At 51.7% G+C, this 21530-nt stretch overlaps 2 protein-coding genes, 1 long non-coding RNA gene and 1 pseudogene across 5 annotated transcripts; 3 read left to right on the top strand and 1 right to left on the bottom strand.

Moving 5' to 3' along the window:
- The first annotated feature begins 4600 nt into the window (after positions 1–4600).
- LOC119521489 lies at positions 4601–8043 on the top strand (annotated as a pseudogene).
- A 3309-nt stretch (positions 8044–11352) lies between these two features.
- On the top strand, positions 11353–13533 carry C27H19orf33 (chromosome 27 C19orf33 homolog). Of its 2 annotated transcripts, XM_037820172.1 has the most exons (4): positions 11376–11790; positions 11910–12022; positions 12170–12232; positions 12381–12678. In XM_037820172.1, the coding sequence occupies exons 1-4, from the start codon at positions 11652–11654 to the stop codon at positions 12483–12485; spliced, it is 420 nt and encodes a 139-aa protein (XP_037676100.1). In that variant the 5' UTR covers positions 11376–11651; the 3' UTR covers positions 12486–12678. The 2 variants fall into 2 exon arrangements, with proteins under 2 accessions (XP_037676101.1, XP_037676100.1); XM_037820173.1 differs by lacking the exon at positions 12170–12232 and having other exon boundaries at positions 11353–11790; positions 12381–13533.
- On the bottom strand, positions 12645–19250 carry YIF1B (Yip1 interacting factor homolog B, membrane trafficking protein). Of its 2 annotated transcripts, none has more exons than XM_037820171.1 (8): positions 19163–19250; positions 15993–16231; positions 15797–15901; positions 15538–15616; positions 15343–15400; positions 14234–14389; positions 14062–14155; positions 12645–13003 (listed from the first exon to the last, which is right to left on the bottom strand). In XM_037820171.1, the coding sequence occupies exons 1-8, from the start codon at positions 19209–19211 to the stop codon at positions 12848–12850; spliced, it is 936 nt and encodes a 311-aa protein (XP_037676099.1). In that variant the 5' UTR covers positions 19212–19250; the 3' UTR covers positions 12645–12847. The 2 variants fall into 2 exon arrangements, with proteins under 2 accessions (XP_037676099.1, XP_037676098.1); XM_037820170.1 differs by having other exon boundaries at positions 19058–19217.
- On the top strand, positions 17415–20280 carry LOC119521660. The gene is made up of 3 exons (XR_005214394.1): positions 17415–17706; positions 18986–19426; positions 19938–20280. It is a non-coding gene; the product is annotated as an uncharacterized LOC119521660 (long non-coding RNA).
- Positions 20281–21530: the final 1250 nt, after the last annotated feature.

Here is a 21530-nt window from a genome sequence, read left to right as displayed (position 1 = left end):
AATACTAGATAAAAACCAGAAAGTGACCCAGAACACCAGTTTCAGCGATGCACCAGCTGGACAGGTCTGCTAAAACCTCAGGGACCGTGCACTTGGTGAAACTGGGAGTCTGCATTCCGAAACGAGTGAGTAAGCCGGCTGAAAGCCCCGCGGCTGCGCAGCAGTGTAAGGAAACCGGGGGTTGGCGTTTGGAGACAAACTAGTTCTTTTAAAAAAAAAAAAAACCAGGAGCGGCTGCAGTTACAACAGTGAGAACCGCACAGTGAAGCACGGCAGGAGCAGACTGTGCCAACCTCTCGGTGTCTGGTGTGGAGGATAGACCACTGCTGATTCCCTCAGGGCCGGGGAGGGGGCAGAGGGGAGAGCCAAAAGGAGAAAGAAACCACGCTGCTTGCAGCCGGCTCCCCAGCGGGCTGGAGACACTGCTGCCCGGGGCCATACCCACAGCCCAGAGCCACGCCAGGAAACCCAGTGTGACGGAGAGTGTATCCCACAGCACCGCGCACACCACAATATCAGCCGTGGACAGTGGCCTTGGGTGCATACACAGCTAGTTGTCCCGGAGCTGGGAAGACGGAGCTGTGTGCAAAGGGAGGTTTGAGACACCCCATTCAGCCATCTTTGCATCAGGCTGGGGGCGCCCCTGCACAGCCCAGCGGCCCGGGGCTTCCCTTGAGGGATGGCGCACACTTGTGACGTAGCACAGCCTTCCCTCAACAGAGGTCCTGGAAGATCACAGCTGAGAAAGGGGCCCGCTCGGAAAACCCAGGGACGTTACATCAAAATCTGGGGCAAAACTGAAATGAAGGCTTAGACTCTTGCAACAGCCTTGAATCTCTGGGAACACCTGGGAGGTTTGAATATTAAAACTGCCCTGCCTTCCTAACCACCCAGACACACGTCCCACATTCAGGGTGGACAGCACCAAAAACACACCCAAATTGAGTTCACCAATTGAACCCCACAAGAATCATTTCCCTGCACACCACAAAGACAAAGTTGAGGAGAACTGACTTGAGGGGAATAGGTGACTCGCAGACGCCATCTGCTGGTTTGTTAGAGAAAGTGTACGCCACCAAGTTGTAGTTCTGAAAAATTAGATTGGTGTTTTTTACAACTTGAAAGAACCCTATCAAGCAAAGCAAATGCCAAGAGGCCAAAAACAACAGAAATTCTTAAAGCATATGATAAAACCAGACGATATAGAGAACCCAATCCCAAACACCCAAATCAAAATATCAGAAGAGACGCAATTAATCAAAGGATGCAATTAATCAAAGGACTACAGTCAAAGAATGAGAGCATGGCACAGGATACAAAGGACATGAAGAAAAACATGGCACAGGATATAAAGGACATAAAGAAGACCCTAGAAGAGCATGAAGAAATTGCAAGAGTAAATAAAAAAATAGAAGATCTTATGGAAATAGAAGAAACTGTTGGCCAAATTAAAAAGACTCTGGATACTCATAATACAAGATTAAAGGAAGTTGAACAACGACTCAGTGTCCTAGAGGACCACAGAACAGAAAATGAAAGAACAAAAGAAAGAATGGAGAAAAAAATAAAAAAAATCGAAATGGATCTCAGGGATACGATACATAAAATAAATGTCCAAATTTAAGACTCATTGGTGTCCCAGAAGGGGAAGAGAAGGGTAAAGGTCTAGAAAGAGTAGTCAAAGAAATTGTTGGGGAAAACTTCCCAAACCTTCTACACAATATAAATACACAAAGCATAAATGCCCAGCAAACTCCAAATAGAATCAATCCAAATAAACCCACTCCAAGACATTCTGATCAGACTGTCAAATACTGAAGAGAAGGAGCAAGTTCTGAAAGCAGCAAGAGAAAAGCAATTCACCACATACAAAGGAAACAACATAAGACTAAGTAGTGACTACTCAGTGGTGGCCGCTGAGCCACCATGGAGGCGAGAAGGCAGTGGCATGACATATTTAAAATTCTGAGAGTGAAAAATTTCCAACCAAGACTACTTTATCCAGCAAAACTCTCCTTCAGATTTGAGGGAGAGCTTAAATTTTTCACAAACAAATGCTAAGAGATTTTGCCAGTAAAAGACCTGCCGACAGAGAAACAAAGAAAGGAGAGAGAGAATTTTAACAGACATATATAGAACCTTACATCCCAGATCACAAGGACCCACATTTTTCTCTAGTGATCACGGATCTTTCTCCAGAATCGACCATATGCTGGGACATAAAACAAGCTTCAATAAATTAAAAAAAAAAACAAAAAAAAACAAAAACCATTGAATATATTCAAAGCACATTCTCTTACCACAGTGGAATACAAATAGAAGTGAGTTTTTGATTTGTAACTCCACGATTTACTTCCTACATGATATAAAATACACAAACTCTAATGACAAATCAGTGGTTTTGGACTCAATGTAAAATATGTAATTTTTGACAAGAACTTTGTGAAGGTGGGGGAATGGAGGAGTATAGGAACATAGTTTACGTGTCCTATTGAAGTTAAGTTGGTATCAAAGAAAACGAGATTGTTATGGATTTAAGAGGTTAATTTTCAGCCCCACAGTAAACACAAAGAAATTATCAGATAATATGACCATAGAGATGAAAAGTAGAGTATGGGTTATGAGAAGTGGGGAAGGGGCAATGGGGAGTTAAGAAATGAGTGTAGGGTTTCTGTTTGAGGTGAAGGGAAATTTCTATGTAATGGATGGTGGGAAGGTGATGGCATTACAACATTCTAAATGTGATTAATCCCACTAATGGAATGCTAGGGAGGGGTTGGAATGGGAAGATTTAGGCTATATATATGTTTCCACAAGTGGAAAAAAAAAAAAGTCTAAATAGATAATGACAATTAAATGCCAAGGATGATCCTGGATGGGATCTGAGGATGGAGGACAGGAGGCTCAAAGGGACACAGTTGAGACATAAGAAAAAAAAAAGGAAATATAGAATGTAAGCTTTGTATCAATGTTGAATTTCTTGAACTTCTTAGCTGCACTTAATGGGATTGCATAAAAGAATGTTCTTGTTCATGGGAATTGTGTATGTGAATTATAGTGTTTGTTCAAGGATGTGTGCAGCTAACTCTCATATGTTCAGAAGACAGAGCAATAGATGATGGATGATAGATAGGGAGGGAGGGAGAGAGAAATGGTGTGACAGCGTGTTAAAGTTGGTGGATCGGGTATCGAGAGGGGGGTCAGGGTATGCTGGAGTTTTGTGTATGGGGTTTGTATTGTTTTTGCAACTGTTGCTATAACTTTGAATTTATTCCAAAATAAAATTAGGAAAAAAAAAAAAGTAACAGGCTAACTTAGCCTGTAAGTGAAGTCAAACCCCAGACCCAAGAGGCAGCTGGGTGTGGAGGCCAAGGCTGGTGCTCCCTAGCTGGCAACCATCAGCCCTGTGGCAGCTCCCAAAGGATCGGCCGTCAAAATTTTCTGATTTTTAGTATCCCAGAATATCAAGGGCCAGCGCAAGGTTGGTTGTGGTCACCAGGCAGTGCAGCACTTTGGTCTTGAGAGAAGAAAGCAAATCCCTGCATACTGTGTTCTGAAGGTTGTCCTGCTCCTGGGGTGGGGTAAAGGTCAAAGAAAACATTCCAGAAGAGGAATTGAGATGTTTATGGGACTGGAGCAAGCTGTTCATGTAAACTTCAGGAAAAAGACAAAACTGGGCCTTGCAGGGAGTTGCTTTTCCAAGCAACTGTGTCAGTCCTCAGACGTACAGGAGCACGAGACCCCCGTGGAGAACAGTCTCCTAACAATACCCCATCCTGGCTTTCTTGTCCACTAAAGTTGGCATCCAGAAATCTCTTGCTAAATTGCAGTCACAAAGTAAAAAACTTTGGGGTTGGAGTGACCCCTTGAAAAATGTCTGCTGGAGAAATGTTAGAGAAAAACTAAGCTGACCTAGTAGTGAGCATCGTCAGGATTGCGCAAGCCAGTGAGGAACCTATGTCCCTTTTTCCCACAAGGCAGAAGGCACTGTTTATACCCTTTGGATTAAGTTGTTTTAGGCAGAAATAAACAGGAAACGAGCAGGGGAGCTAAGGGGAGACCGACAGAGGGGCGTGCTACACCCACTTTTGCCTGCCGATAGGTCAGGGGCAGGCAAGGCTTGGGGGGAAGGACGGGGCCACGGTACTGCCCCTGCCCCTGCTCGCCACAGAGGATGAGGACCAAACGGGAGGGAGAGGGAGCTCGTTTCCATTGAGCAGAGAGGGATGGGCCTGCTCTTTGGACCTCACACCTATGTTTTCTGTCCAAGTGTTTCTGCGTCCATCTTACCCACTTTAATCTGCCGTCCATTTGTAAACTTCCTGGGCCAAGCAGAGCAGGGGAGTAAGGGACACTCACTGCCACCATTAGGGAATTGTGACAGAGACAGTTGCCCACCTCCATTTCCCCCTCCTTCCTTTCAGTAATAGAAGTCCCTACCTTTTAGCTGGGCACATGGCTGCCCCACAAGGAACTCTGTACCCCAGTCTCCCTTGCAGCCAGATGTGCCCATCTGTCTACATCCTGGCCAACAGAAGGTGAGTGGAAGGGATATGTGCTGCTCCCAGGTTGGGTCCTTAAAGGAAGAGGTGGGCTCCCTGCCTGCCGTGGTGCGGGTACCAGGCCCTGCCTCGCAGGCCGGGGGAAGGGGTGCCACTTTGGTGCTGGTGGCAGCGACAGTGGCAGTGGCCGGGCCAAGGTGGCAGCAAGGGTGTGCGCGGTGCTGTCACGGGCCTGGCCAGGCTGCAGGAGAATGTATTTACTGGGCAATCAAATAACTACATGGGCCCAAACAAAGGCTCTGGAACGCATTCCCCGCTACAGGATGAGAACTCAGTCACTGTGCTGGTTTGAATCTGTTATGTACCCCATAAAAAGCTATGTTTTCTTTTTTAAATACAGTTTTATTGAGATATATTTGCATATCCTACAATCATCTACAGTGAACAGTTATTCACAGTACCATCATATAGTTGTGCATTTATCACCAGAATCAATTTTTGAACATTTTCCTTACTCCAAAAACAAAAAAAAGGTAAAAAAAAAAGAACACCTAAAACATTCCATCTCCCCCATCGCACCCTATTTTTCGTTTAATCTGTGTCCTCATTTATCTACTCATCTGTCCATACATGGGATAAAGGGAGTGTGAGCCAAAAGGTTTTCACAATCACACAGTCACACCATGTAAGCTAGATAGTTACACAGTTGTCTTCAAGAATCAAGGAAAGCCATGTTATTTAATGCAGTCTTGCCAGGGGGCTGACCTGTTGTGGGTGAGATCTTTTGATTAGATTATTTCCATAGAGGTGTAACCCTGGTAAGGTGGGTCTTAACTAGTTCACTGGAATCCTTGAGAGCAGACGCAGACCCACACACTGGGAGATGCAATCAGAAATACTCCAGGAGATGCTAAGCAAGGACTCACAGGAATAGCCGGAACCTGGAGAGAGCCAAGGGAAGCTCAAGAGATGAAGCCCAGACGTGCCCCAGAGAAGCTAAGTGAGAACCCACAGATGCTTAAGGAGAAAGCCACTGGAATCAGAAGCTGAAGGCAGCACAACCTGGGAGCAAAGGACCAGCAGACGCCAGCCACCTGCCTTCCCAGCTGACAGGTGTTCGGATGCTGACAGTCTTCTCCTCAGAGAAGGTATCTACCTATCTACCTCTTGATGCCTTAATTTGGACATTTTCATGGCCTTTGAACTGTAAATTTGTGAACTAATAAACCCCCTTTATAAAAGCCAACCCATTTCTGGTATTTTGCATTCTGGCAGCTATTGCAAACCAGAACAGTTGCCATAATAAAGTCAAATGCCAGAGGAAACCAATAGCCAGGATCTACAGGAACTAAGAGAAAAGAAACACTAGGAAGGCTGAGGAACAGATCAAAGACGCCGGGAGAGGCCCCCTAGCACCTTTTCCAAACCAAAAATCTGAAGCAGCAGAACTTCCCCAAAGTCCCACTTCATCCTGTGATTCTCGCATTGCAGTGGTCACCCACCAAATTGAAAAAGCCCATCAAAGGGCCAACAGGCCCCTCAGGGAAAAGCTCAAGGAAAAACACAACAGAAGCTCAAACTCATGGATTTCTACCCTGTCCAAAGGAGCTCCAGGAAGGGCAGAGATGAGCCAAAGTCTGAAGAAAGGAAAAGAAGAGACAGAAGTGGGAAGGAGGAAGGAACGAAGATTGACCTCATCAGTTGCAAAGGCAGGGGAGTGATTGCCCGGGGCGAGTCGGTGGTGGATGCCAGGGAGACCCCAGTGAGATCACCGACACCAACAAGCGGGAGGCTCTGCGGGCACAGGCTGCCACGTGTGTTTTCAGCATCCGAGCAAAACCTCCTGCATGGGTGCAACTAGAGAAAATCTCCTGGGAAGACTGATCAACCTCAGCAAATGAGGGAACTGCCAGATCCAAGTGGGCGGCATAGGGCAAGCCTCGCCGCACCTCATCCTCCTCACCTCCTGCGACATCGGGGCCGGGAGGAGCTCCTGGGTGACCACAGGGACCACAGCGAGGCGTCCATGGACACTTACCTGGGGCTGAAGCGTTAACCAACCCGGCTCTCTGCACCTCACCGAAGGGCCCTCAAAGCGAATTTTGTTTTTCTTTTTAACACATTTTTAAAAATCTTAGTGGATGACTTCAGATGTTTTTAAAACAGTATATTAAGATGCCTTTTCACTGTAGTATTGAAATGTCTGTTACAAATTTCCAAGGTGGGCTTGAACAGATGGCCTTATACTGCCAAAATTTTTATGTTCTGGTTGTTTGTGTACCTTTTGTGCATACAAGTCAAAAATTTGTGCTTCCGTGCATGCAGTCAAAGACTTGGCATGGGTTTTAGAGGAAAGATTGAGACTTGGACTGGGAAGCTGGGTGACTCTCCTGCCTCGAGCCGAGGAACAGGACTTCCCTGCACACACCCGACGCCCGAGGATGGGCGGGTGTGAGGAGGACGCGGCCCACGGCCTGGTCGGGACGTCTCCAAGCTCTTGTTCTCCTCACGTCTCGACAGGCACACGATTAAAAGTAAGAGTATTTTTTAATAAGGCTTCGCAGTAAGCTAGTCTTCCCCTCTGCTTTTTCGAAAGCTTATTGACCCTGTGGCCCACGACTTGTCCGCAAGTGAGTACACTTGTGCCGCTTTTCCCGGCACCCCAGAGCATCAGGGCGGGGAATCCAACTAGCTGCGGGCAGGGAAAAGCATGGCTTACCCACCCCCACCGGGAAACCTGGTTAATTCTTTACAGAAATGTGGACGCTGGATGTATTTTAAAAAATAAAAATAAATAAAAAAAAATAAAACACAGTAAACAACTTGCAGGTACAGAAGTCTTAACACAAGTGAAGTTGCTGTGCTTTTTTGCCCCCTATTTTCTTTGTAGAAAATATTTGAGATGGTCCTCTATTCTAATCAAAAACAAACTTTTGTAGAGGGACCAGAAATTACTTACCTGATAACTCCCACTCCAACCCCCTGCCGCCCTGATTCTGCTGGGAGGAAAGCTGGAGACCTGCTGTCAAGGCCTTCTGTTTGTCAGACTCCCTGGGGTCCTTCCCGGAACGGAAGCCTCAGCCCACAGGCACTGAAATGCAGGACCCGCCCCCAGCCGGCACAGCCACCCTCAGAAAGGCACCCAGGTTCACAGGGTTGTGGGCAGGGCCCGGGGTCCAGGGGTCAAGGATAAGGCTGAAAAGTTTCCACCTCGACTGGGATGGCAGAAGGAGTGATGGCTTCCTCCTCCCTTCCCAAGGAGAGCTGATTCTCACTCCCTGTTCACCTTCAGTCCGGGGAGGGGTGGGCTCTGGATCTCCCGCCCCCAGTCCCAGGTAAATGTGAACCGAGACAGGTATGAAAGGCTGTCCTCATCCTTGATTCCCCCACCCGAGGCTTCATCACAGTGCTACCTAAGAAAATCTTCCCCCTTGTACCAGTTTGTATATATTATATACCCCAGAAAAAGCAATGTTCTTTTATGCAGTCTTGTGGGAGCAGACATATTAGTGGGGATTAAGTTGGAATGTTTGGATTAGGTTGTTTCCATGGAAATGCACCCCACCCAACTGTGGGTTAACTCTCATTGGATAGTTTCCATGGAGGTGTGGCCCCACCCATTCAGCATGGGCCTTGATTAGTTTACTGGAGCACTAGATAAGCTCAGACAGAAGGAGCGAGCTTGCTACAGCCAAGAGGGACACTTTGAAGAATGCACAGGAGCTGAGAGAGGAGCTGCAGATGAAAAACAGTTTGAAGACAGCAGTTGAAAGCAGACTCTTGCTCCGAAGAAGCCAAGAGAGGACAAAAACCTCAAGAGTAACTAAGAGTGACATTTTTGAAGAAGTGTAGCCTAGAGAGGAACATCCTGGGAGAAAGCCATTTCAAAACCAGATCTTTAGAGCAGACGCCAGCCACCTGCCTTCCCAGCTAACAGAGGTTTTCCAGACACCATTGGCCACCCTCCAGTGAAGGTACCCGATTGTTGATGACTTACCTTAGACACTTTATGGCCTTAAGACTGTAACTTTGTAACCAAATAAACCCCCTTTATAAAAGCCAATCCATTTCTGGTGTTTTGCATTCTGGCAGCATTAGCAAACTAGAACACCCCTCAACCCCACACTTGCACAGTCCGTGGTCAGCAAACCGGAGGCGGCTCTGGCAGGAGATGAAATGTCTTGGTTGTACCTGTTTGTGGTTTAGCTTTGTATTTAAAGGAAATAAACTTGAAAATTATTTGTCATCATAAAAACAAAACAAAAAATTAAAATGTTTATTGCTAAAAACAAGCAAAAAAAAGATGTGTGCCCTCCCCTTGTTCTCCCCTTTCTTGAGAACCTGAGGTGGAGCCATCCTCTCAAATGCCTGAGGGCCACACCTTGGAGGGCTGCAGAGCAATAAGACGGAAGGAGGCTGGGTCTCTGGATGATCTTACGGGGCACCCCCACTCACTTCCCGACCCCAGGGGGTTTCATATGAGAGAAAAGTGAATGTAGCCCATTAAGCCTCTATCCTTTGGGTGTCTAGAAAAGCTGCTAAAACAGGGTGACTGTGTGGGAGTCCGGAGGCCTGCATGGTCTCCCTGTGCCCACCCACCCACCTTCCAATTGCAGCAGGGTAAAGAACTTCTCCATTGGGTCTGAAAGGTCTCCTGTGCGGCTCCATGACCTGCTAGCCTACTGTCCTTGGGCAAACACCTTATGTCTCAATTGCCTAATACATAAAATGGGGATCCTACTTGCAATTTCATGAAGGATATGAGATTGTGTCTGTGAATAATAAAAACTAACTTATTGAGCATTTATTTACCTTGTGCCAGGTTATGTGCAAACCATTTACATGCACGGTCTCTTGTTTAAGCCATACAATGACCTTATGAAATAAAATTATTTCCATTTTACAGAGGAGGAAATTGAGGCCCAGAGTGGCTAACTTCTTTGCCCACAGATCTACAAGGGCTAGAGTGAGAATTCACACATAAGTGGGCCGACCTCCAGAACCCAAGCCTGTAGGTCCTTCGCTTGCTCAGCACGCGAGGCCTAGCACCAACTAGAGCCAAGCAGGCAAGGACCCCACCCTCATGGAAGTTCTTCTGGGGAAGCAGACGTTTTCTTTCAGACCCCACATATGGTTGGCTCTGGCAGCCTGGGCCAGGCCCCAATCACTGCCCACCTCTTCTGCTCAGAACCCCGCCCCCCCCATGTCTCCCGTCTCGCCCAAAGACTTACTCTGATGTCCAAACCCTCCCCCAGCCCCTACGTGCCTCCCGCTTCATCTACCCCCGATTCACCCCGCCACTCTGACGGGGTGCACGATGCTTGGGCCTCTGCACTCGCTGTTCCTCTGCCCGGAATGCTTTCTCCACAGGCTTCGGGGCTCCGTTCCTCACCTTCAGGTCTTTCCTCAGAAGACCTAGGTGAGGCCCTGCCCCTCCCCACCCCAACACGCCTCGGAGGCCTCTTACCTAGACCCCTTTCCTGGTGTATTTCTTTTCTCAGCATGTACTACTTTTTAAAACAGCTTTTATTAAGGTGAAAGCTACATAAAATTCACCCCTTTCAAGTTTACAAAGCAATGATTTTAACAACTTTGCTGAGTGGTGCAACCAACACCATAAATCAGTTTTAGAACATCTTCACCTCCTCTAGTAAGATCCCTCAGGCCCATTTCCAGTTAATCCCCATTCCCAGCTCCCAGCAACCACTATAATTTTGCCTTTTCTGGTCATTTCATAGAAATAGAATCACACAGTAAGTGGTCTCGTGTCTGGCTTCTTCCACCTCACGTGTTTTGGAAGTTTATCTGTGCTGTAACCTGGCGCAGAGTTTGTTCCCTTTTACTCCATTTTACTTTCATCGTATGGATATGCCATATTGTCCCCCCACTCAACAGCTGACAGGCATTGAGCTTCCAGTTTTTGTCTAACATACTATATATTTTACCTTGTTTCTTGTTTATCCCCCCTTTGGAATGTCAGTTCCATGGGAATGGCATTTTTACATTTTGTTCCCCTCAGTATCCCCAGCACTTAAGCTGTGCCGGGCACATAGTAGGTATTCAGTAAACATACACTGGATGAGCGAATGTGGGTTAAGAAAAGGTCAGCTCGGGGAAGGGCTCTGGTGACATCAAGCAGGGGAGTCCAGAGGTCAGGGCAGGCCCCGCTGAGGAATGGACACGGGAGGGGAGACCTGAGCGGAGCCAGGGTGTGGGCCAGATGTCACCTGCTCCAGCCTAGATGCAGGCCCTGCTCGCCCACTCCCTGCAGGTAGGTAGGGGCAGCCCAATTGCTGGTGGCAGGGCTGGGCCGGACAGGGCCACATGAGGCCCCCCCAGCCTCTCAGCCTCGGAGCTCATGGCTTCCCCCCAACCTGACCTGGGCCCAGCCCCGCATAGGGGGAAAGGGGCCTCTGCCGACTGCCCTTTCCGCGAGAGCCCCAGTACTGGCCTGTTCATGCTGCGTTTGACCCTTGTCAACTTACTGGAAAGCTTGATGCCTCAGTTTTCTCATCTGTAAAACAGGGAGAGAAACGATACCTACTTTTTATTTTTCAATTATTTTATAAAGCACTGTGCTAGGCATCATTCTAAGGAATTATTAACCCATTTGATTTATGAACCCCATGTGGTAGCTGTCAACGTCCCACTTTATAGGTGAGGAAACTGAGGAACAAAGACGAAATGATTTTCCCAAGATCAGCCAGCTGCTAAGTGACTCAGCCGGGCTTCAAATTCAGCAGGCTGATTCCAAGCCCACACTCTCCACCCCTTCAGCCGCTGCTTCTCATCAAGCTCGAGTTTGTAACTGCGGCTGAGTTCACACGCCAGTCCCTGGAGCAGCGCCAGCACGCAAAGGGCACAGGGAGTGTTAGTCTATCGGGCGCGCAGAGGGGCACGGGTCGGGCACTCTTCCTCTCGTTTCTTCAACAGCAGGCACCTGGCCCACTGGAGGGGAAACTTCCCACAGTTCCAGCCCCTTCCCTCCCGGGAAATCTGCAGTTCCCCACACTTTCCCCTGGACGACCCCATCCAAACAGCCCCCTCCCCACCAAGGCTCACGGGGGAAGCTGACTGCTGCCCACCCGCCCCTTCCCCAGTGCGGCCGAGCCGGGCGGAGCCGGGGTGGGGTGGTGAGTCAGTCGGTGAATGGCGCTCCTCCGCATTCCAGGGCGGGCGGGTCCCACTGCTCCTCCCCGCGTCCGCCCCGCACCACCTAGCCCTCCCGGCCCTCCTGGCCCTCCGGACACACCTTCCCTCACCACCATGGAGTTCAACCTGGAGGCAGGTACGCTCCTGGGGAACGTGGAGCTTGGGGTGCGGGAGACCAGACTCAAACCCAGGGGCTGCCACCACGGGGCACCCCCCGCCTCTGCACCAAAACACCCAGTTCGCATCTCTTCACAGCCCTGGAGCCCACTTCCAAGAAGTCCGCAGAGGCAAGCCAGCGGGGGGCCTCCAAGCACAGCCCCCCCAAAGTTCAGGGCCCATCAGCGGCAGGAGCAGCTGCTAATCCCAGGGTAAGTCATCCCAGCACATCCCGCGGGGAAAGAGGGGCGGGAGCTGCTCTTGATCCCAGGACCCTGCCTTGCGCCCTGGGCTTCCAACCCGAGGGGCCGGGAACTGGGTAAAGGGCTCCCGGGCCTCACTGTCACGCCGCCAACCAGCACGGCCACAGCAGCTCCTCAGACTCCAGCAGCAGCTCCAGCGACTCGGACTCGGAGGCGAAGGTAAGCGCTCCCCGCTGCACCCCCGGCCCAAGCACGCGCCCCGCGCCCCAGGTGGGGGCCCGAGTCCCAGCGCGGGAGCGCTCGGGTTCCCGCGCGCAGCCGGGATCCGTCTCTCTTCTCTCCCACCTCCCTGCCCTCGGCCTCACAGCCCCGGACTGCGGGCTCGGAGCAGCATGAGCGCACCCCCAAGGCCAAGAAGCCGAAAGTGAAGAAGGAGAAGGGGAAGAAGAAGAAGAAGGAGGCTGCTCACTGACGGGGCCTGGGAGGGGCTCATTAAACCGTCGCCGCTGCATTCCGGCTACCCGGCTCCGCGAACGTCCTTGCCCGCCCTTTCCCGTGTCCCCCGCGCCCCCCGACCTTGGCCACCCCCCCCGGCCGGCCCGCGCGCCGGGCCAAGAAGACGCTGCCCGGCCAATGTCCATCCCGGTTTATTGTTTCCGAAACAGCGGCCGCGCCCCGGGGGCGGGCGGCGGCCTGTGCAGTGCGACATCTCTCAGCAGCTGGAGGCGGGCCCGAGGGAGGGCCGCGGGGCTGGGGCGGGCCCGCGGGAGACCAGGCGGCGGAGCGCGCGGCGGCCCCGGGATCCGCGGCTGGGAGCTTCCAACGGGGTCGGCGTCACCGCACCAGGTGGAAGGTGAGCCAGTACATGAGCAGGGGCTGCGCCGCCGCCACGGCCATCGTCAGGTACATCCGCAGCTGGTTCCGCGCTCCGCGCACCGGGACCCCTTCGGCCGCCGCCTCCGCCAGGATCTTCAGCCGCAGCGTCCGGATCTGGGGTGGAGTTTGGGGGAGACGGGGAGCCAAGGGGTCGGCCTGGGGCGGGGCGCCTGGGCCTGCTTCCAGCCTCTGCCCGTGAGGACCACGCAGCCAGGCCAAGCTCCTGCCCTTCTACAGCTCCAAGTTTCTGTACCATCCAGTGGTGGCTGCAGACAAGGCCACAGCCCTTCCTCACCTGTCCACGGGGGAAGGCAGGGCACAGAGCTCTGCTCCTTTGGGGCCTCAGTTTCCCCCAAAGCTCTTAACACATGGTGAGGACTTGCTCCTGGCCAGGACCTAAGAGCAAAACCTCCCAGGAGGGCTCTGAACTCAGATGCCAATCAGGGACCTAAATGTGTGTGAGGTGGCCAGTGCCACGGTGAATATCCCGCCTGAAGGGCCGCTGAGACTCAGCCCCAGCTGTGGCCCCAGGTGGGGATGCTGGTTGCTGTTGGCCAAGGCCAATTTTTAAAGACAAGCCAGAAATGCTGTTTTGTAACTTTTAAATGATGACATCTAAGTCCAAGTTTGTTCAAAGGCTTGATTTGGCCTACCAGCCACTATTTTTGCCTTCTTCTCGTGCTCACACAGAATCCTCCCTGTATGGTGAGAATTGGGTGCAATTATCATCTCCCATTTTACAAAAGGGGAAACTGAGGTTTAAAGGGGGAAAGTGGTTTGCCCAGGACACAGTGAAGTTGGAGTCAAACCCAGGCTTGGTACCTCCACTCCAGTTGGAAGGGCTCTCAGAGAATCTACTGCTGGGAATGCGGAGCCTTTGCATCCTCACAGATTTGGCAGGAAGTGGCCCACATGTAAGGACAGCAGGGTAAGGGTGAAGGTGAGGGTGGGCAGAGCCTGGAATGCTGCATGTTAGGTATCCCTAGATAGCACCCTGGCTGGCTTCTCTCCCTCCTTCAGGCTCCAGATGGGACATCCCGCTTCCAGGAAGCCCTCCCTGACCCCCAACGCTCCTTAGGGGCCCAGACTCCCCACCTGAAATCCTCAGAACCTCAGCTCTGCCCAGGGGGCCTGTGCTCTCAACTTCATCTTGCCCTGAGCCCCCAGCTCACCATAAACACAAAGATGGACATGCAGCACCAGCCCAGCACCACGTAGTAACCAATCTTCCCGAAGAGCAAACCCATGAGGACCCCGCCGATCATCCTGGAGGCAGAAGGGGGAGCCTGGTTCAAGGGAGAGGCCTGGGGGGGTGGCAGACAGGGGACAAGGGGAGGCACTCACCCAACGTATTTGTAGCCCAAGAAGGCCACCAGGTCGATGGTGGTGAGGTCTGTGTTGACGGTGACCAGGTAGAGGCTGAGCAGGATGGCCAGCACCTCCAGCGTCAGCCAGGCCAAGGCCGAGCTGGCCTGCAGCCCCAGGAGGTCTGGGGAGAACCTGCCGGCACCCATGCTCTGTCGTTCAGTTCGGCTCGGCTCAGCCCCTCCCTGAGCACCCACCTGGGCCCAGCCCTTTGCTGGGGGTGGGGTGGAGGGGTGGGTGGACACCAGGCAGTGACCAACATGGCCTGGGCCCTGTTCTCACAGAAATACCAGTCCATGGGAGGAGACAGACCTGTCCCCAGACGGTGCCAGCCCAGGGGAATCAGGGCCGGGATGGAGGAGGCACAGGCAGAGGGGTCGGGGCTGGGGTGGGGAAGCACAGGGGGCTGCGGGAGCCCAAGGCAAGCATCTGGGCCAGTCTGAGGTGGGGAGAAAAAGGTCAGAGATGGCTTCCTGGAGGACGGGACACCCAAGGTGAGCCCTGAAGAGGAGGAAGGACCTTGCCTGTCTTGGTCCCTGCCATATCCCCAGTGCCTCAACAATTAATTGATTCTGATGGCAGCTGTTTTCAGAGCCAGAAGGAAGCGAACAGGGGACTATGAGCAAGAAGCAGGACTTGCGGCCTAGTGGGGGGATGGGAAGACTTCCCTGACAAAGTGACAGCGGAGTCACTCGCAGCTGACGTAGGGGAGGAAGAGGTCCTGAGCTAAAGGAAGTGGGTGTGCAGAGGCCCTGGGGAGGCAGGAATGGCAAGAGGACCAGAGTGGCCGGGGCAGGGACAGGGCTAAGGAGCTGGGGCTTGGCCTGGGGACGGGGGAGCTACGGGCAGCTCCTGAGCAGGGCCAGGCCAGCCTCTTCCTGACAGCTGCTGGAGTGGGGGGTACAAGGGATGCAGGGATACAGGGGAGGTGGGAGGGGCAGCTCGTCAGAAGAGAACAAGGTTAAGATGGATCTGGCACTGGAGGTCAAGGGGAAGGCTGGAGGCAAGGCAGAGGGAAGAGGCGAGGGTGATGCTGAGGGGAGTTCTGGGCCGACGGGGAGCACCCCTCTGCTCCGGGCCCCTCTTACCTGTCCTGGGTCCCCAGCGCAAGGCCAGCCACCAAGATGTAGGTGATGAAAGCCATAGCTGGGGGAAGCAGACAGACACACAGACTCTGGTCAGAGGAAGAAGGGTCATCCGGGGGCCTCTGGGTACCCAAACCTCTGCCCCTGATGTGCCCACCCAGAGGGAAGAGGCCGTGGGGGGTGGGGGTGGGGGTGAACCTGGAATGTAGAGGTCAGGAGCGTTGATGTCAAAGCGGGGGGCCACTGGTGTGTCCTGCTGGTACCGCACCTCCCAGTCCTGGGGGGAGAGGGGCAGGGGAGGACCCTGGAGCAGGGCTCCTCCCACCCCACAAACAGGCCCTCCCTTGGGGCAAATCTACACCCTGCCCCTGACACCTGGCCCAGCGCTGATGCTCCCACAGGCTGGCAGGGGCCCCGAGGGGTCGGGGCAGTGGTGCGGCTGGGGGCTGGAGCTGACCTGGTGCAGGTAGGGGAAGAAGAGCAGGCCCAGCTTTTTGCCCACATACATGGTGTCCACGGCGAAGTAGTACTTCAGCTTGGTGATGGGGATGAAGCGGTCAATCTGCAGAGGCAGAGCTCGAGACTGAGGCCCCACAGCCCCATGGACCCCCCCACCACCTGCACCCCACTCCCGCCAGCCCCGGCCCACTCACGTTCTTATCCACCAGCTCCTTGCCCTGGGCAGCCAGGGTGCTCCCGTAGGCCATGGCCATGTTGGACACATGATCATCCAGGAAGGGTGTCGGAGGCGAGGTGGAGGCTGCGGGATAACCCAGGCCACTGGGTGCCCGCTGGGCTCCATAGCCCCGACTCTGAGCTGAACTCGTGTCATCGAAAAGCTGGTGGGGGTCGGCCATGCCCGGCTGGGATACAGGGACCCTCCGCTTTGAGGCTGCAGGGGAAGCAGGTGGGGTGCCTCAGTCATCCTGCCGGAGCTCCCGTCAGTCTCCCACCCCACAGGAGGTGGGTACACTGGTCGAGCACTGGTTTGGGAGTCAGATGGGCCATCAAGTGCAGGCTCTGCCTGCCACCATCCAGCCTTCCATCCACCCAAATAAGCAATAACGATGACAACAATGACAGTGGTGATGCTGACAGCTCCTGTGCCCACGACCCTGTACTAAGCCTTTACAGTCACGGGCTCTGTCCACATCTCCCCCCACGCTCCCTCTCGCTCATCTGGCTCCAGCCACGTGGGCCTCTCGATGCTCCTTGGACACACCAGGGACGCTCCCACCCAGGGCCTCTACACTGGCTGCTCCCTCTGCCCGGCTGCTCTTCCCCTACACGTCCACGTGGCTCCCTCCTCTCTTCCTGGAGGCCCCTGACATCCTGTCTGCAGCTGCGTCTCCCTGTGCAGTGCCCCTTCCCCGCTTCGCTTGTCTCCACAGAACTCGGCAGTATCTCATATACTGGACGTTTTATTTCTTTTGTTCACTGTCTGTCTCCTCCATTTGATTGTGAGCTCCCCCCCCAAGGCAGGGATCTTTATCTTGTGCACAGCTGAATCCCCAAGGCCTAGAATAAGGTGACAGTAGGTGTTCAACAAAAGCCTGATGAAAGAATAAATGGCCATTATCACTTTACAGATGTGGAAACCAAGTCCCAGGCGGCTATATGACTGTCCAAAGAGCCAAATTGAGTGAGCAGCAGAGCAGGAGTCCAGCCAAGTCCATCAGATAAATATTAGAGTATTTAGGTCCCAAATGAGCACTTACGACATGCGAGGCTGTGTTCTAAACACTTACTATGGATTCACTCATTTGATCGTCACGACAACTCCCTTCTGTAGATGCTATTATCATCCCCATCTTACAGATGAGGAAACTGAGCCTCAAAGAGGTTCAGGCCCTTATCCCAAATCTTACACCTAATATGCAGCAGAGCCAGGTTTCAATGTTTTTAAAAGTTTCCTCTGGCTTTGTGACGGGAACAGACTGTTGGGCGGCAGGAAGACGAGGGAGGACGCAGCTGAGATGGTCTAGGTGGGAAAGCAGGGTGGACGGGACCAGAGTGGACGGCAGTGGGGTGGGCTGGTTCTGGATAGATTTCAGGGGTGGGAGAGACAGGTCTTGTTGGAGGAGTGCTTCGTTGGGGTAGGGTAAGGAAGAGGGAAGAGCCAACGGCATTTTCCTAGGTTCTGGTTGAAGTAATGCAGTGTTCGTGAGTGCTGTCTGCTGAGACGGGGGAGGATAGGATGGCGGGATTTGAATCCAGCACTGTGGCTCCAGAGCCCCTGCTCCTAACCAGGAATTTTACAATGGGAGGGGAGAGGAATCAATCTGCACGTGACTTTGTCTCCCTGCAGGTCAGTTTTCTCCTCTGAAGAATGAAGTTAACAGCCCTGCCTCGCAGAGCTCTTATGAGGTAAGTGACATCACACTCAAAAACCACTTGGCCCACTGGCCTGGCACATAAAAAGCAGTCAATCCATGTCATCTGTTAGCAGTTACTAGCTCCTAACCCTTCCTCTCAAATATCTGTAGCCTGAAAACAGACCCAGGTCTCCTCAATCCAAAAGCAACCAGCACTGGACCCTAGCCACACGTCCCCAAGCCCCATGTTGCATGTATGTTCCCACAATTAAAAAAAAAAATAAACAAAAAGCAGCTAAAGAGACAATGACAATTACATGAAAAACGTGATACTGGATGAGATCTAATCAGGGAGGAGAAAAGGCTCAAAAGGACATTATTGGGACATATGCAACTGGGACAATTGCAAAACAGATGGCGAGATTTATAGCCATGTTAAATTTTTTTTAACTTGATAACTGCACTTATGATAGTTACATAAGTGGCTATCCTTGTTCTTAGGAAATGTCCACAGCACTAGTTCTAAGTGCACAGCACCCTGGGCCTTCCCTGTTCCAGCCCTGACCCCTCTGCCTGAGCTTCCCTCACCACAGCTCCATCCATCACGGAGACTGTCACTGTCTGTCTTCCACTCTGGACTGCAAGCTCCATGAGGACAGGAACCAGGGCTGTGTGGGCACTGCTGAGTCCCCAGCATCACCCAGCACTGGGTCAGCCAGGCATCTTTCTAATGGTTGAAGGGAGGAATGAGCACATCACACTTCACCCGCAATGGAAAGGCCTCCTTGACCCCCAGTCACATCCCAGTTTATTCCCTTTACAGCCCTCACCACTCCCTAAACTATCTTGTTAACATTTTTGCCTCTTAGTTTAGCAACTGTCTTCCCACTAAACTCTGAGCTGTAAGGCAAGAGCCAGGGCTATCCTGGTTCCCCAAATTCCAGCACAGGGTCTAGCAGGAAAACGAGGGAGGAGGCTGCTGAGATGGTCTGGGTGGGACAGCAGGCTTGCTGAGGCAAGAGACAGTGAATGAATGAATGAGGTGCACTCCCACTCATGGAAATGAAGAGGAGCTTAAAGAGAGGCTAATTGACAGAGACGGGAAAAGGGGGTTAACAGTACAATAAATAAAGGTTCAAATCTTAAATAAGGAGTGAACATGGCTCTCCCTGCTCGCGGAGTGCCATGAAGGCCGCACTGAACCCGAGGGCACCGGGGAGCCATGGAAGGGTGAGGAGCAGGGAGGGCAGATCGCTAACGGCGAATGAATGAAAGTCGCAGTTCTCTGCACACACACACAATATCCTGCCCCAAGTTGTTTTCTTCTAAAGGAATTTCCTAAAGAAAAGATCCAAGCCCAACGCGCTGCCCCTACCCGGACCTGGCATCCCTGCGTTACGCACACCTCGAAGCTCCCGATCCCTGACCTCTTGACCTCCGTCCAGCAGCGCCCCAGCCAACCGCCGCCGCGGCCCCGATCTTCTCGGCCGGCCACGTACGCCACTTACGCTGTCGGGGCGTCCCCGCCGCCGACGCCGCCAAGCCTGCCGGGTGCATCCTCCGCCGCCGCCGCCGACTCAGCAGCTGTTTCGTATGTCTCCGCCCGGCTCCCGTAGCCACGCCCCCGTCGACGCGGCAGCCAATGGGCATCACGATCGCGCAGAGGCCACGCCCGCCCACGGAGGCGAGTAAAAGGCGGGGACTGGGGGCTCGTGACGTAAGAGCGACAGAGCCCGAGGAGCAGCGGGGCGGGGCATGGAACAATCCTGGAGGTAGGATGTTGGTGAGCATGATGGGAAATATAGGCGTCGAGCGAATGGGTCGATGGGAAATGGAGTTCCGTGTTGAAGCTCGCAGTACTGGGGAGCCGCGGAAGGGCGTGGAGCAGGGGAGGGCAGATCCATTTGTGTTCCCGAGGGCGTGATAGGAGTTGTGTGGGCTCTAACGCTTATACATTTTGGCAGTCCTAAAGTATGTAAGTAAATATTTATAATGAGAAAAGGAAAGCAAACAAATGAGATGAGATGAGGAAGACCAGATGTCTTCCTTGGAAGAAATCTTGAGGCAATTTCCCAGAAATTAATTCATAAAAATCATCTTGTAAAAATGCTCTCTCGTTGCAGCCTGGCTTCCCCTGCCCTTAAAAAACACTCCACAACCCCGGCAACCTGTGGCACGCACAGGTGCACCTGCATGTGCAGAGCCCTAAAAATTAACCTTCCTCAGCCTTCCCCTCGCCCTCCCCCTCAGGCTCTCTTTTTCTGTCTCCTCCACTTCTCTCAGGCAAAGATAATGGTGGAAATGACTTCTGGGCAGTGATAACACTCCGGAAGGATGTCAGCAAGTGACCTCATTACCGTGGCTTTCCCTGCCCCCTCTGGGAGACTACTGGGATTTGTTACCCAGGCATGTCTTTTCTGCGGACTTTGTGGACTGCCCTGGGGTCTCTCAGCTGTGGGTCCTAACTCAGCTGCTGTCCTTTATAATGAGTGAGGTGCCCCCATTCCTGTTTTGTATTTGGGCCCCACTCCATTGTCTCCTCACCTTCAGCCCTCTCTGCTCTCTTCTGCATTTATCTCATCTGTGAATATTTTTTTTATTAATAAAGCAAGGGTTTGGTTTTCCTACTGGCATCATGTTCACCCCTTACCAGTTGTGTGACTTCTTCATTTTTTTAAACATTTTTTATTGTGAAATATAACATGATATGGAACAGTGATAACTTTCAAAGTACAATTTAACAAGTAGTTATAGAGCAAATTTCAAAGAATGTTACGGGTTACAGTTCCACCATTTCATTTCTTTCCTTCTAGCAGTTCTAATATCCTAGACACTAAAAATATAAATATATTTATATAAAGATTTAGTATTCATAATCCTTTGCTAAATCCTATCTTGGCTGTTGCTACCCTTCCCTCTCATTTGATCACTGTTTCAGTCTTCAAGGATATCTGGGCAGTGACCACCCTATTGAAAAGGGGTGTCGACATTATGGAAACTGGTTGATGTTCTTGAAGAGGCTGTTGCCTCTGGGTTTGGGGACTTTTCTGGCATAGGAACACCCTAGAGGATTTAAATTTCTGAGAAATAAACTTAGTGAGTGAAACTTTTATAGCGTCTCCAATAGGAACCTGGGTATTCGTTAGGATTTTCGGGACTACTGTTCATTTGGGTTTGGCATACTGTGGCCATTTGGAATATCTAGCTGAAGCTTGCATTAGAGTAATCTCCAAGATAGCCTCTCAACTCTATCTGAAATCTCTTAGCTGCTGAAACCTTATTTTGTTACCTTTCTTTTCCCCCTTTTGATCAAGAAGGCACTCTCAATTCCTTGATGTCCAGGCCAGGCTCATTCCTGGGAGTCATGTCCCATGTCACCAGGAGACTCATTCCCCTGGGAGTCATGTCCCACATAGTGGGCAAGGCAGTGAGTTAATTTGCAGAGGTGGCTGAGAGAAAGAGGCCACATCTGAGCAACAAAAGAGGCTCTCTGGAAGTGACTCTTAGGCATAATTAGAGGTAGGCTTAGCCTCCCCTTTACAACCATAAGTTTCACAGGAGCAAGCCTCAAGATCAAGGGCTTGACTTATTAAATAGGGGGTTCCTAATTTCACATAGCATATATTCTGTACAAGATAAACAATCAGTGTCTCACACCGTCTTCACTTAGTTGCACAATCATCATCACTCTCAATTTTAAACAATTATCATAACCCAAAATACCTCAAAGCTATCGTTCCCTAATTATTTATCCCTAGTATTAGTGTGGTACTAGTAAGGTATTCCTATTAGATATAGTCCCTAGTATGCAATAGGTAGTTTTTCCCATATACCACTCTGTTGTTAACTCTTTGTACCAGTGTCATACCTTAGATG

This window comes from Choloepus didactylus, chromosome 27 (assembly GCF_015220235.1).
Source record: "Choloepus didactylus isolate mChoDid1 chromosome 27, mChoDid1.pri, whole genome shotgun sequence".
Classification (NCBI taxonomy): Eukaryota; Metazoa; Chordata; class Mammalia; order Pilosa; family Megalonychidae; genus Choloepus; species Choloepus didactylus.
This window is presented reverse-complemented; position numbering and strand designations above follow the sequence as displayed.

Coding starts and splice junctions, on each gene's coding strand:
- YIF1B (XM_037820170.1), bottom strand. CDS start 19,211: ATGCACCCGGCAGGCTTGGCGGCGTCGGCGGCGGGGACGCCCCGACAG. Junction 15,617..15,796: donor TCTTCCCCTACCTGCACCAG/GTCAGCTCCAGC, acceptor CTCTCCCCCCAG/GACTGGGAGGTGCGGTACCA. Junction 14,390..15,342: donor GCGCTGGGGACCCAGGACAG/GTAAGAGGGGCC, acceptor GGGTGCCGGCAG/GTTCTCCCCAGACCTCCTGG.
- C27H19orf33 (XM_037820172.1), top strand. CDS start 11,652: ATGGCGCTCCTCCGCATTCCAGGGCGGGCGGGTCCCACTGCTCCTCCC. Junction 11,791..11,909: donor GGAGTTCAACCTGGAGGCAG/GTACGCTCCTGG, acceptor ATCTCTTCACAG/CCCTGGAGCCCACTTCCAAG. Junction 12,233..12,380: donor ACTCGGACTCGGAGGCGAAG/GTAAGCGCTCCC, acceptor TCGGCCTCACAG/CCCCGGACTGCGGGCTCGGA.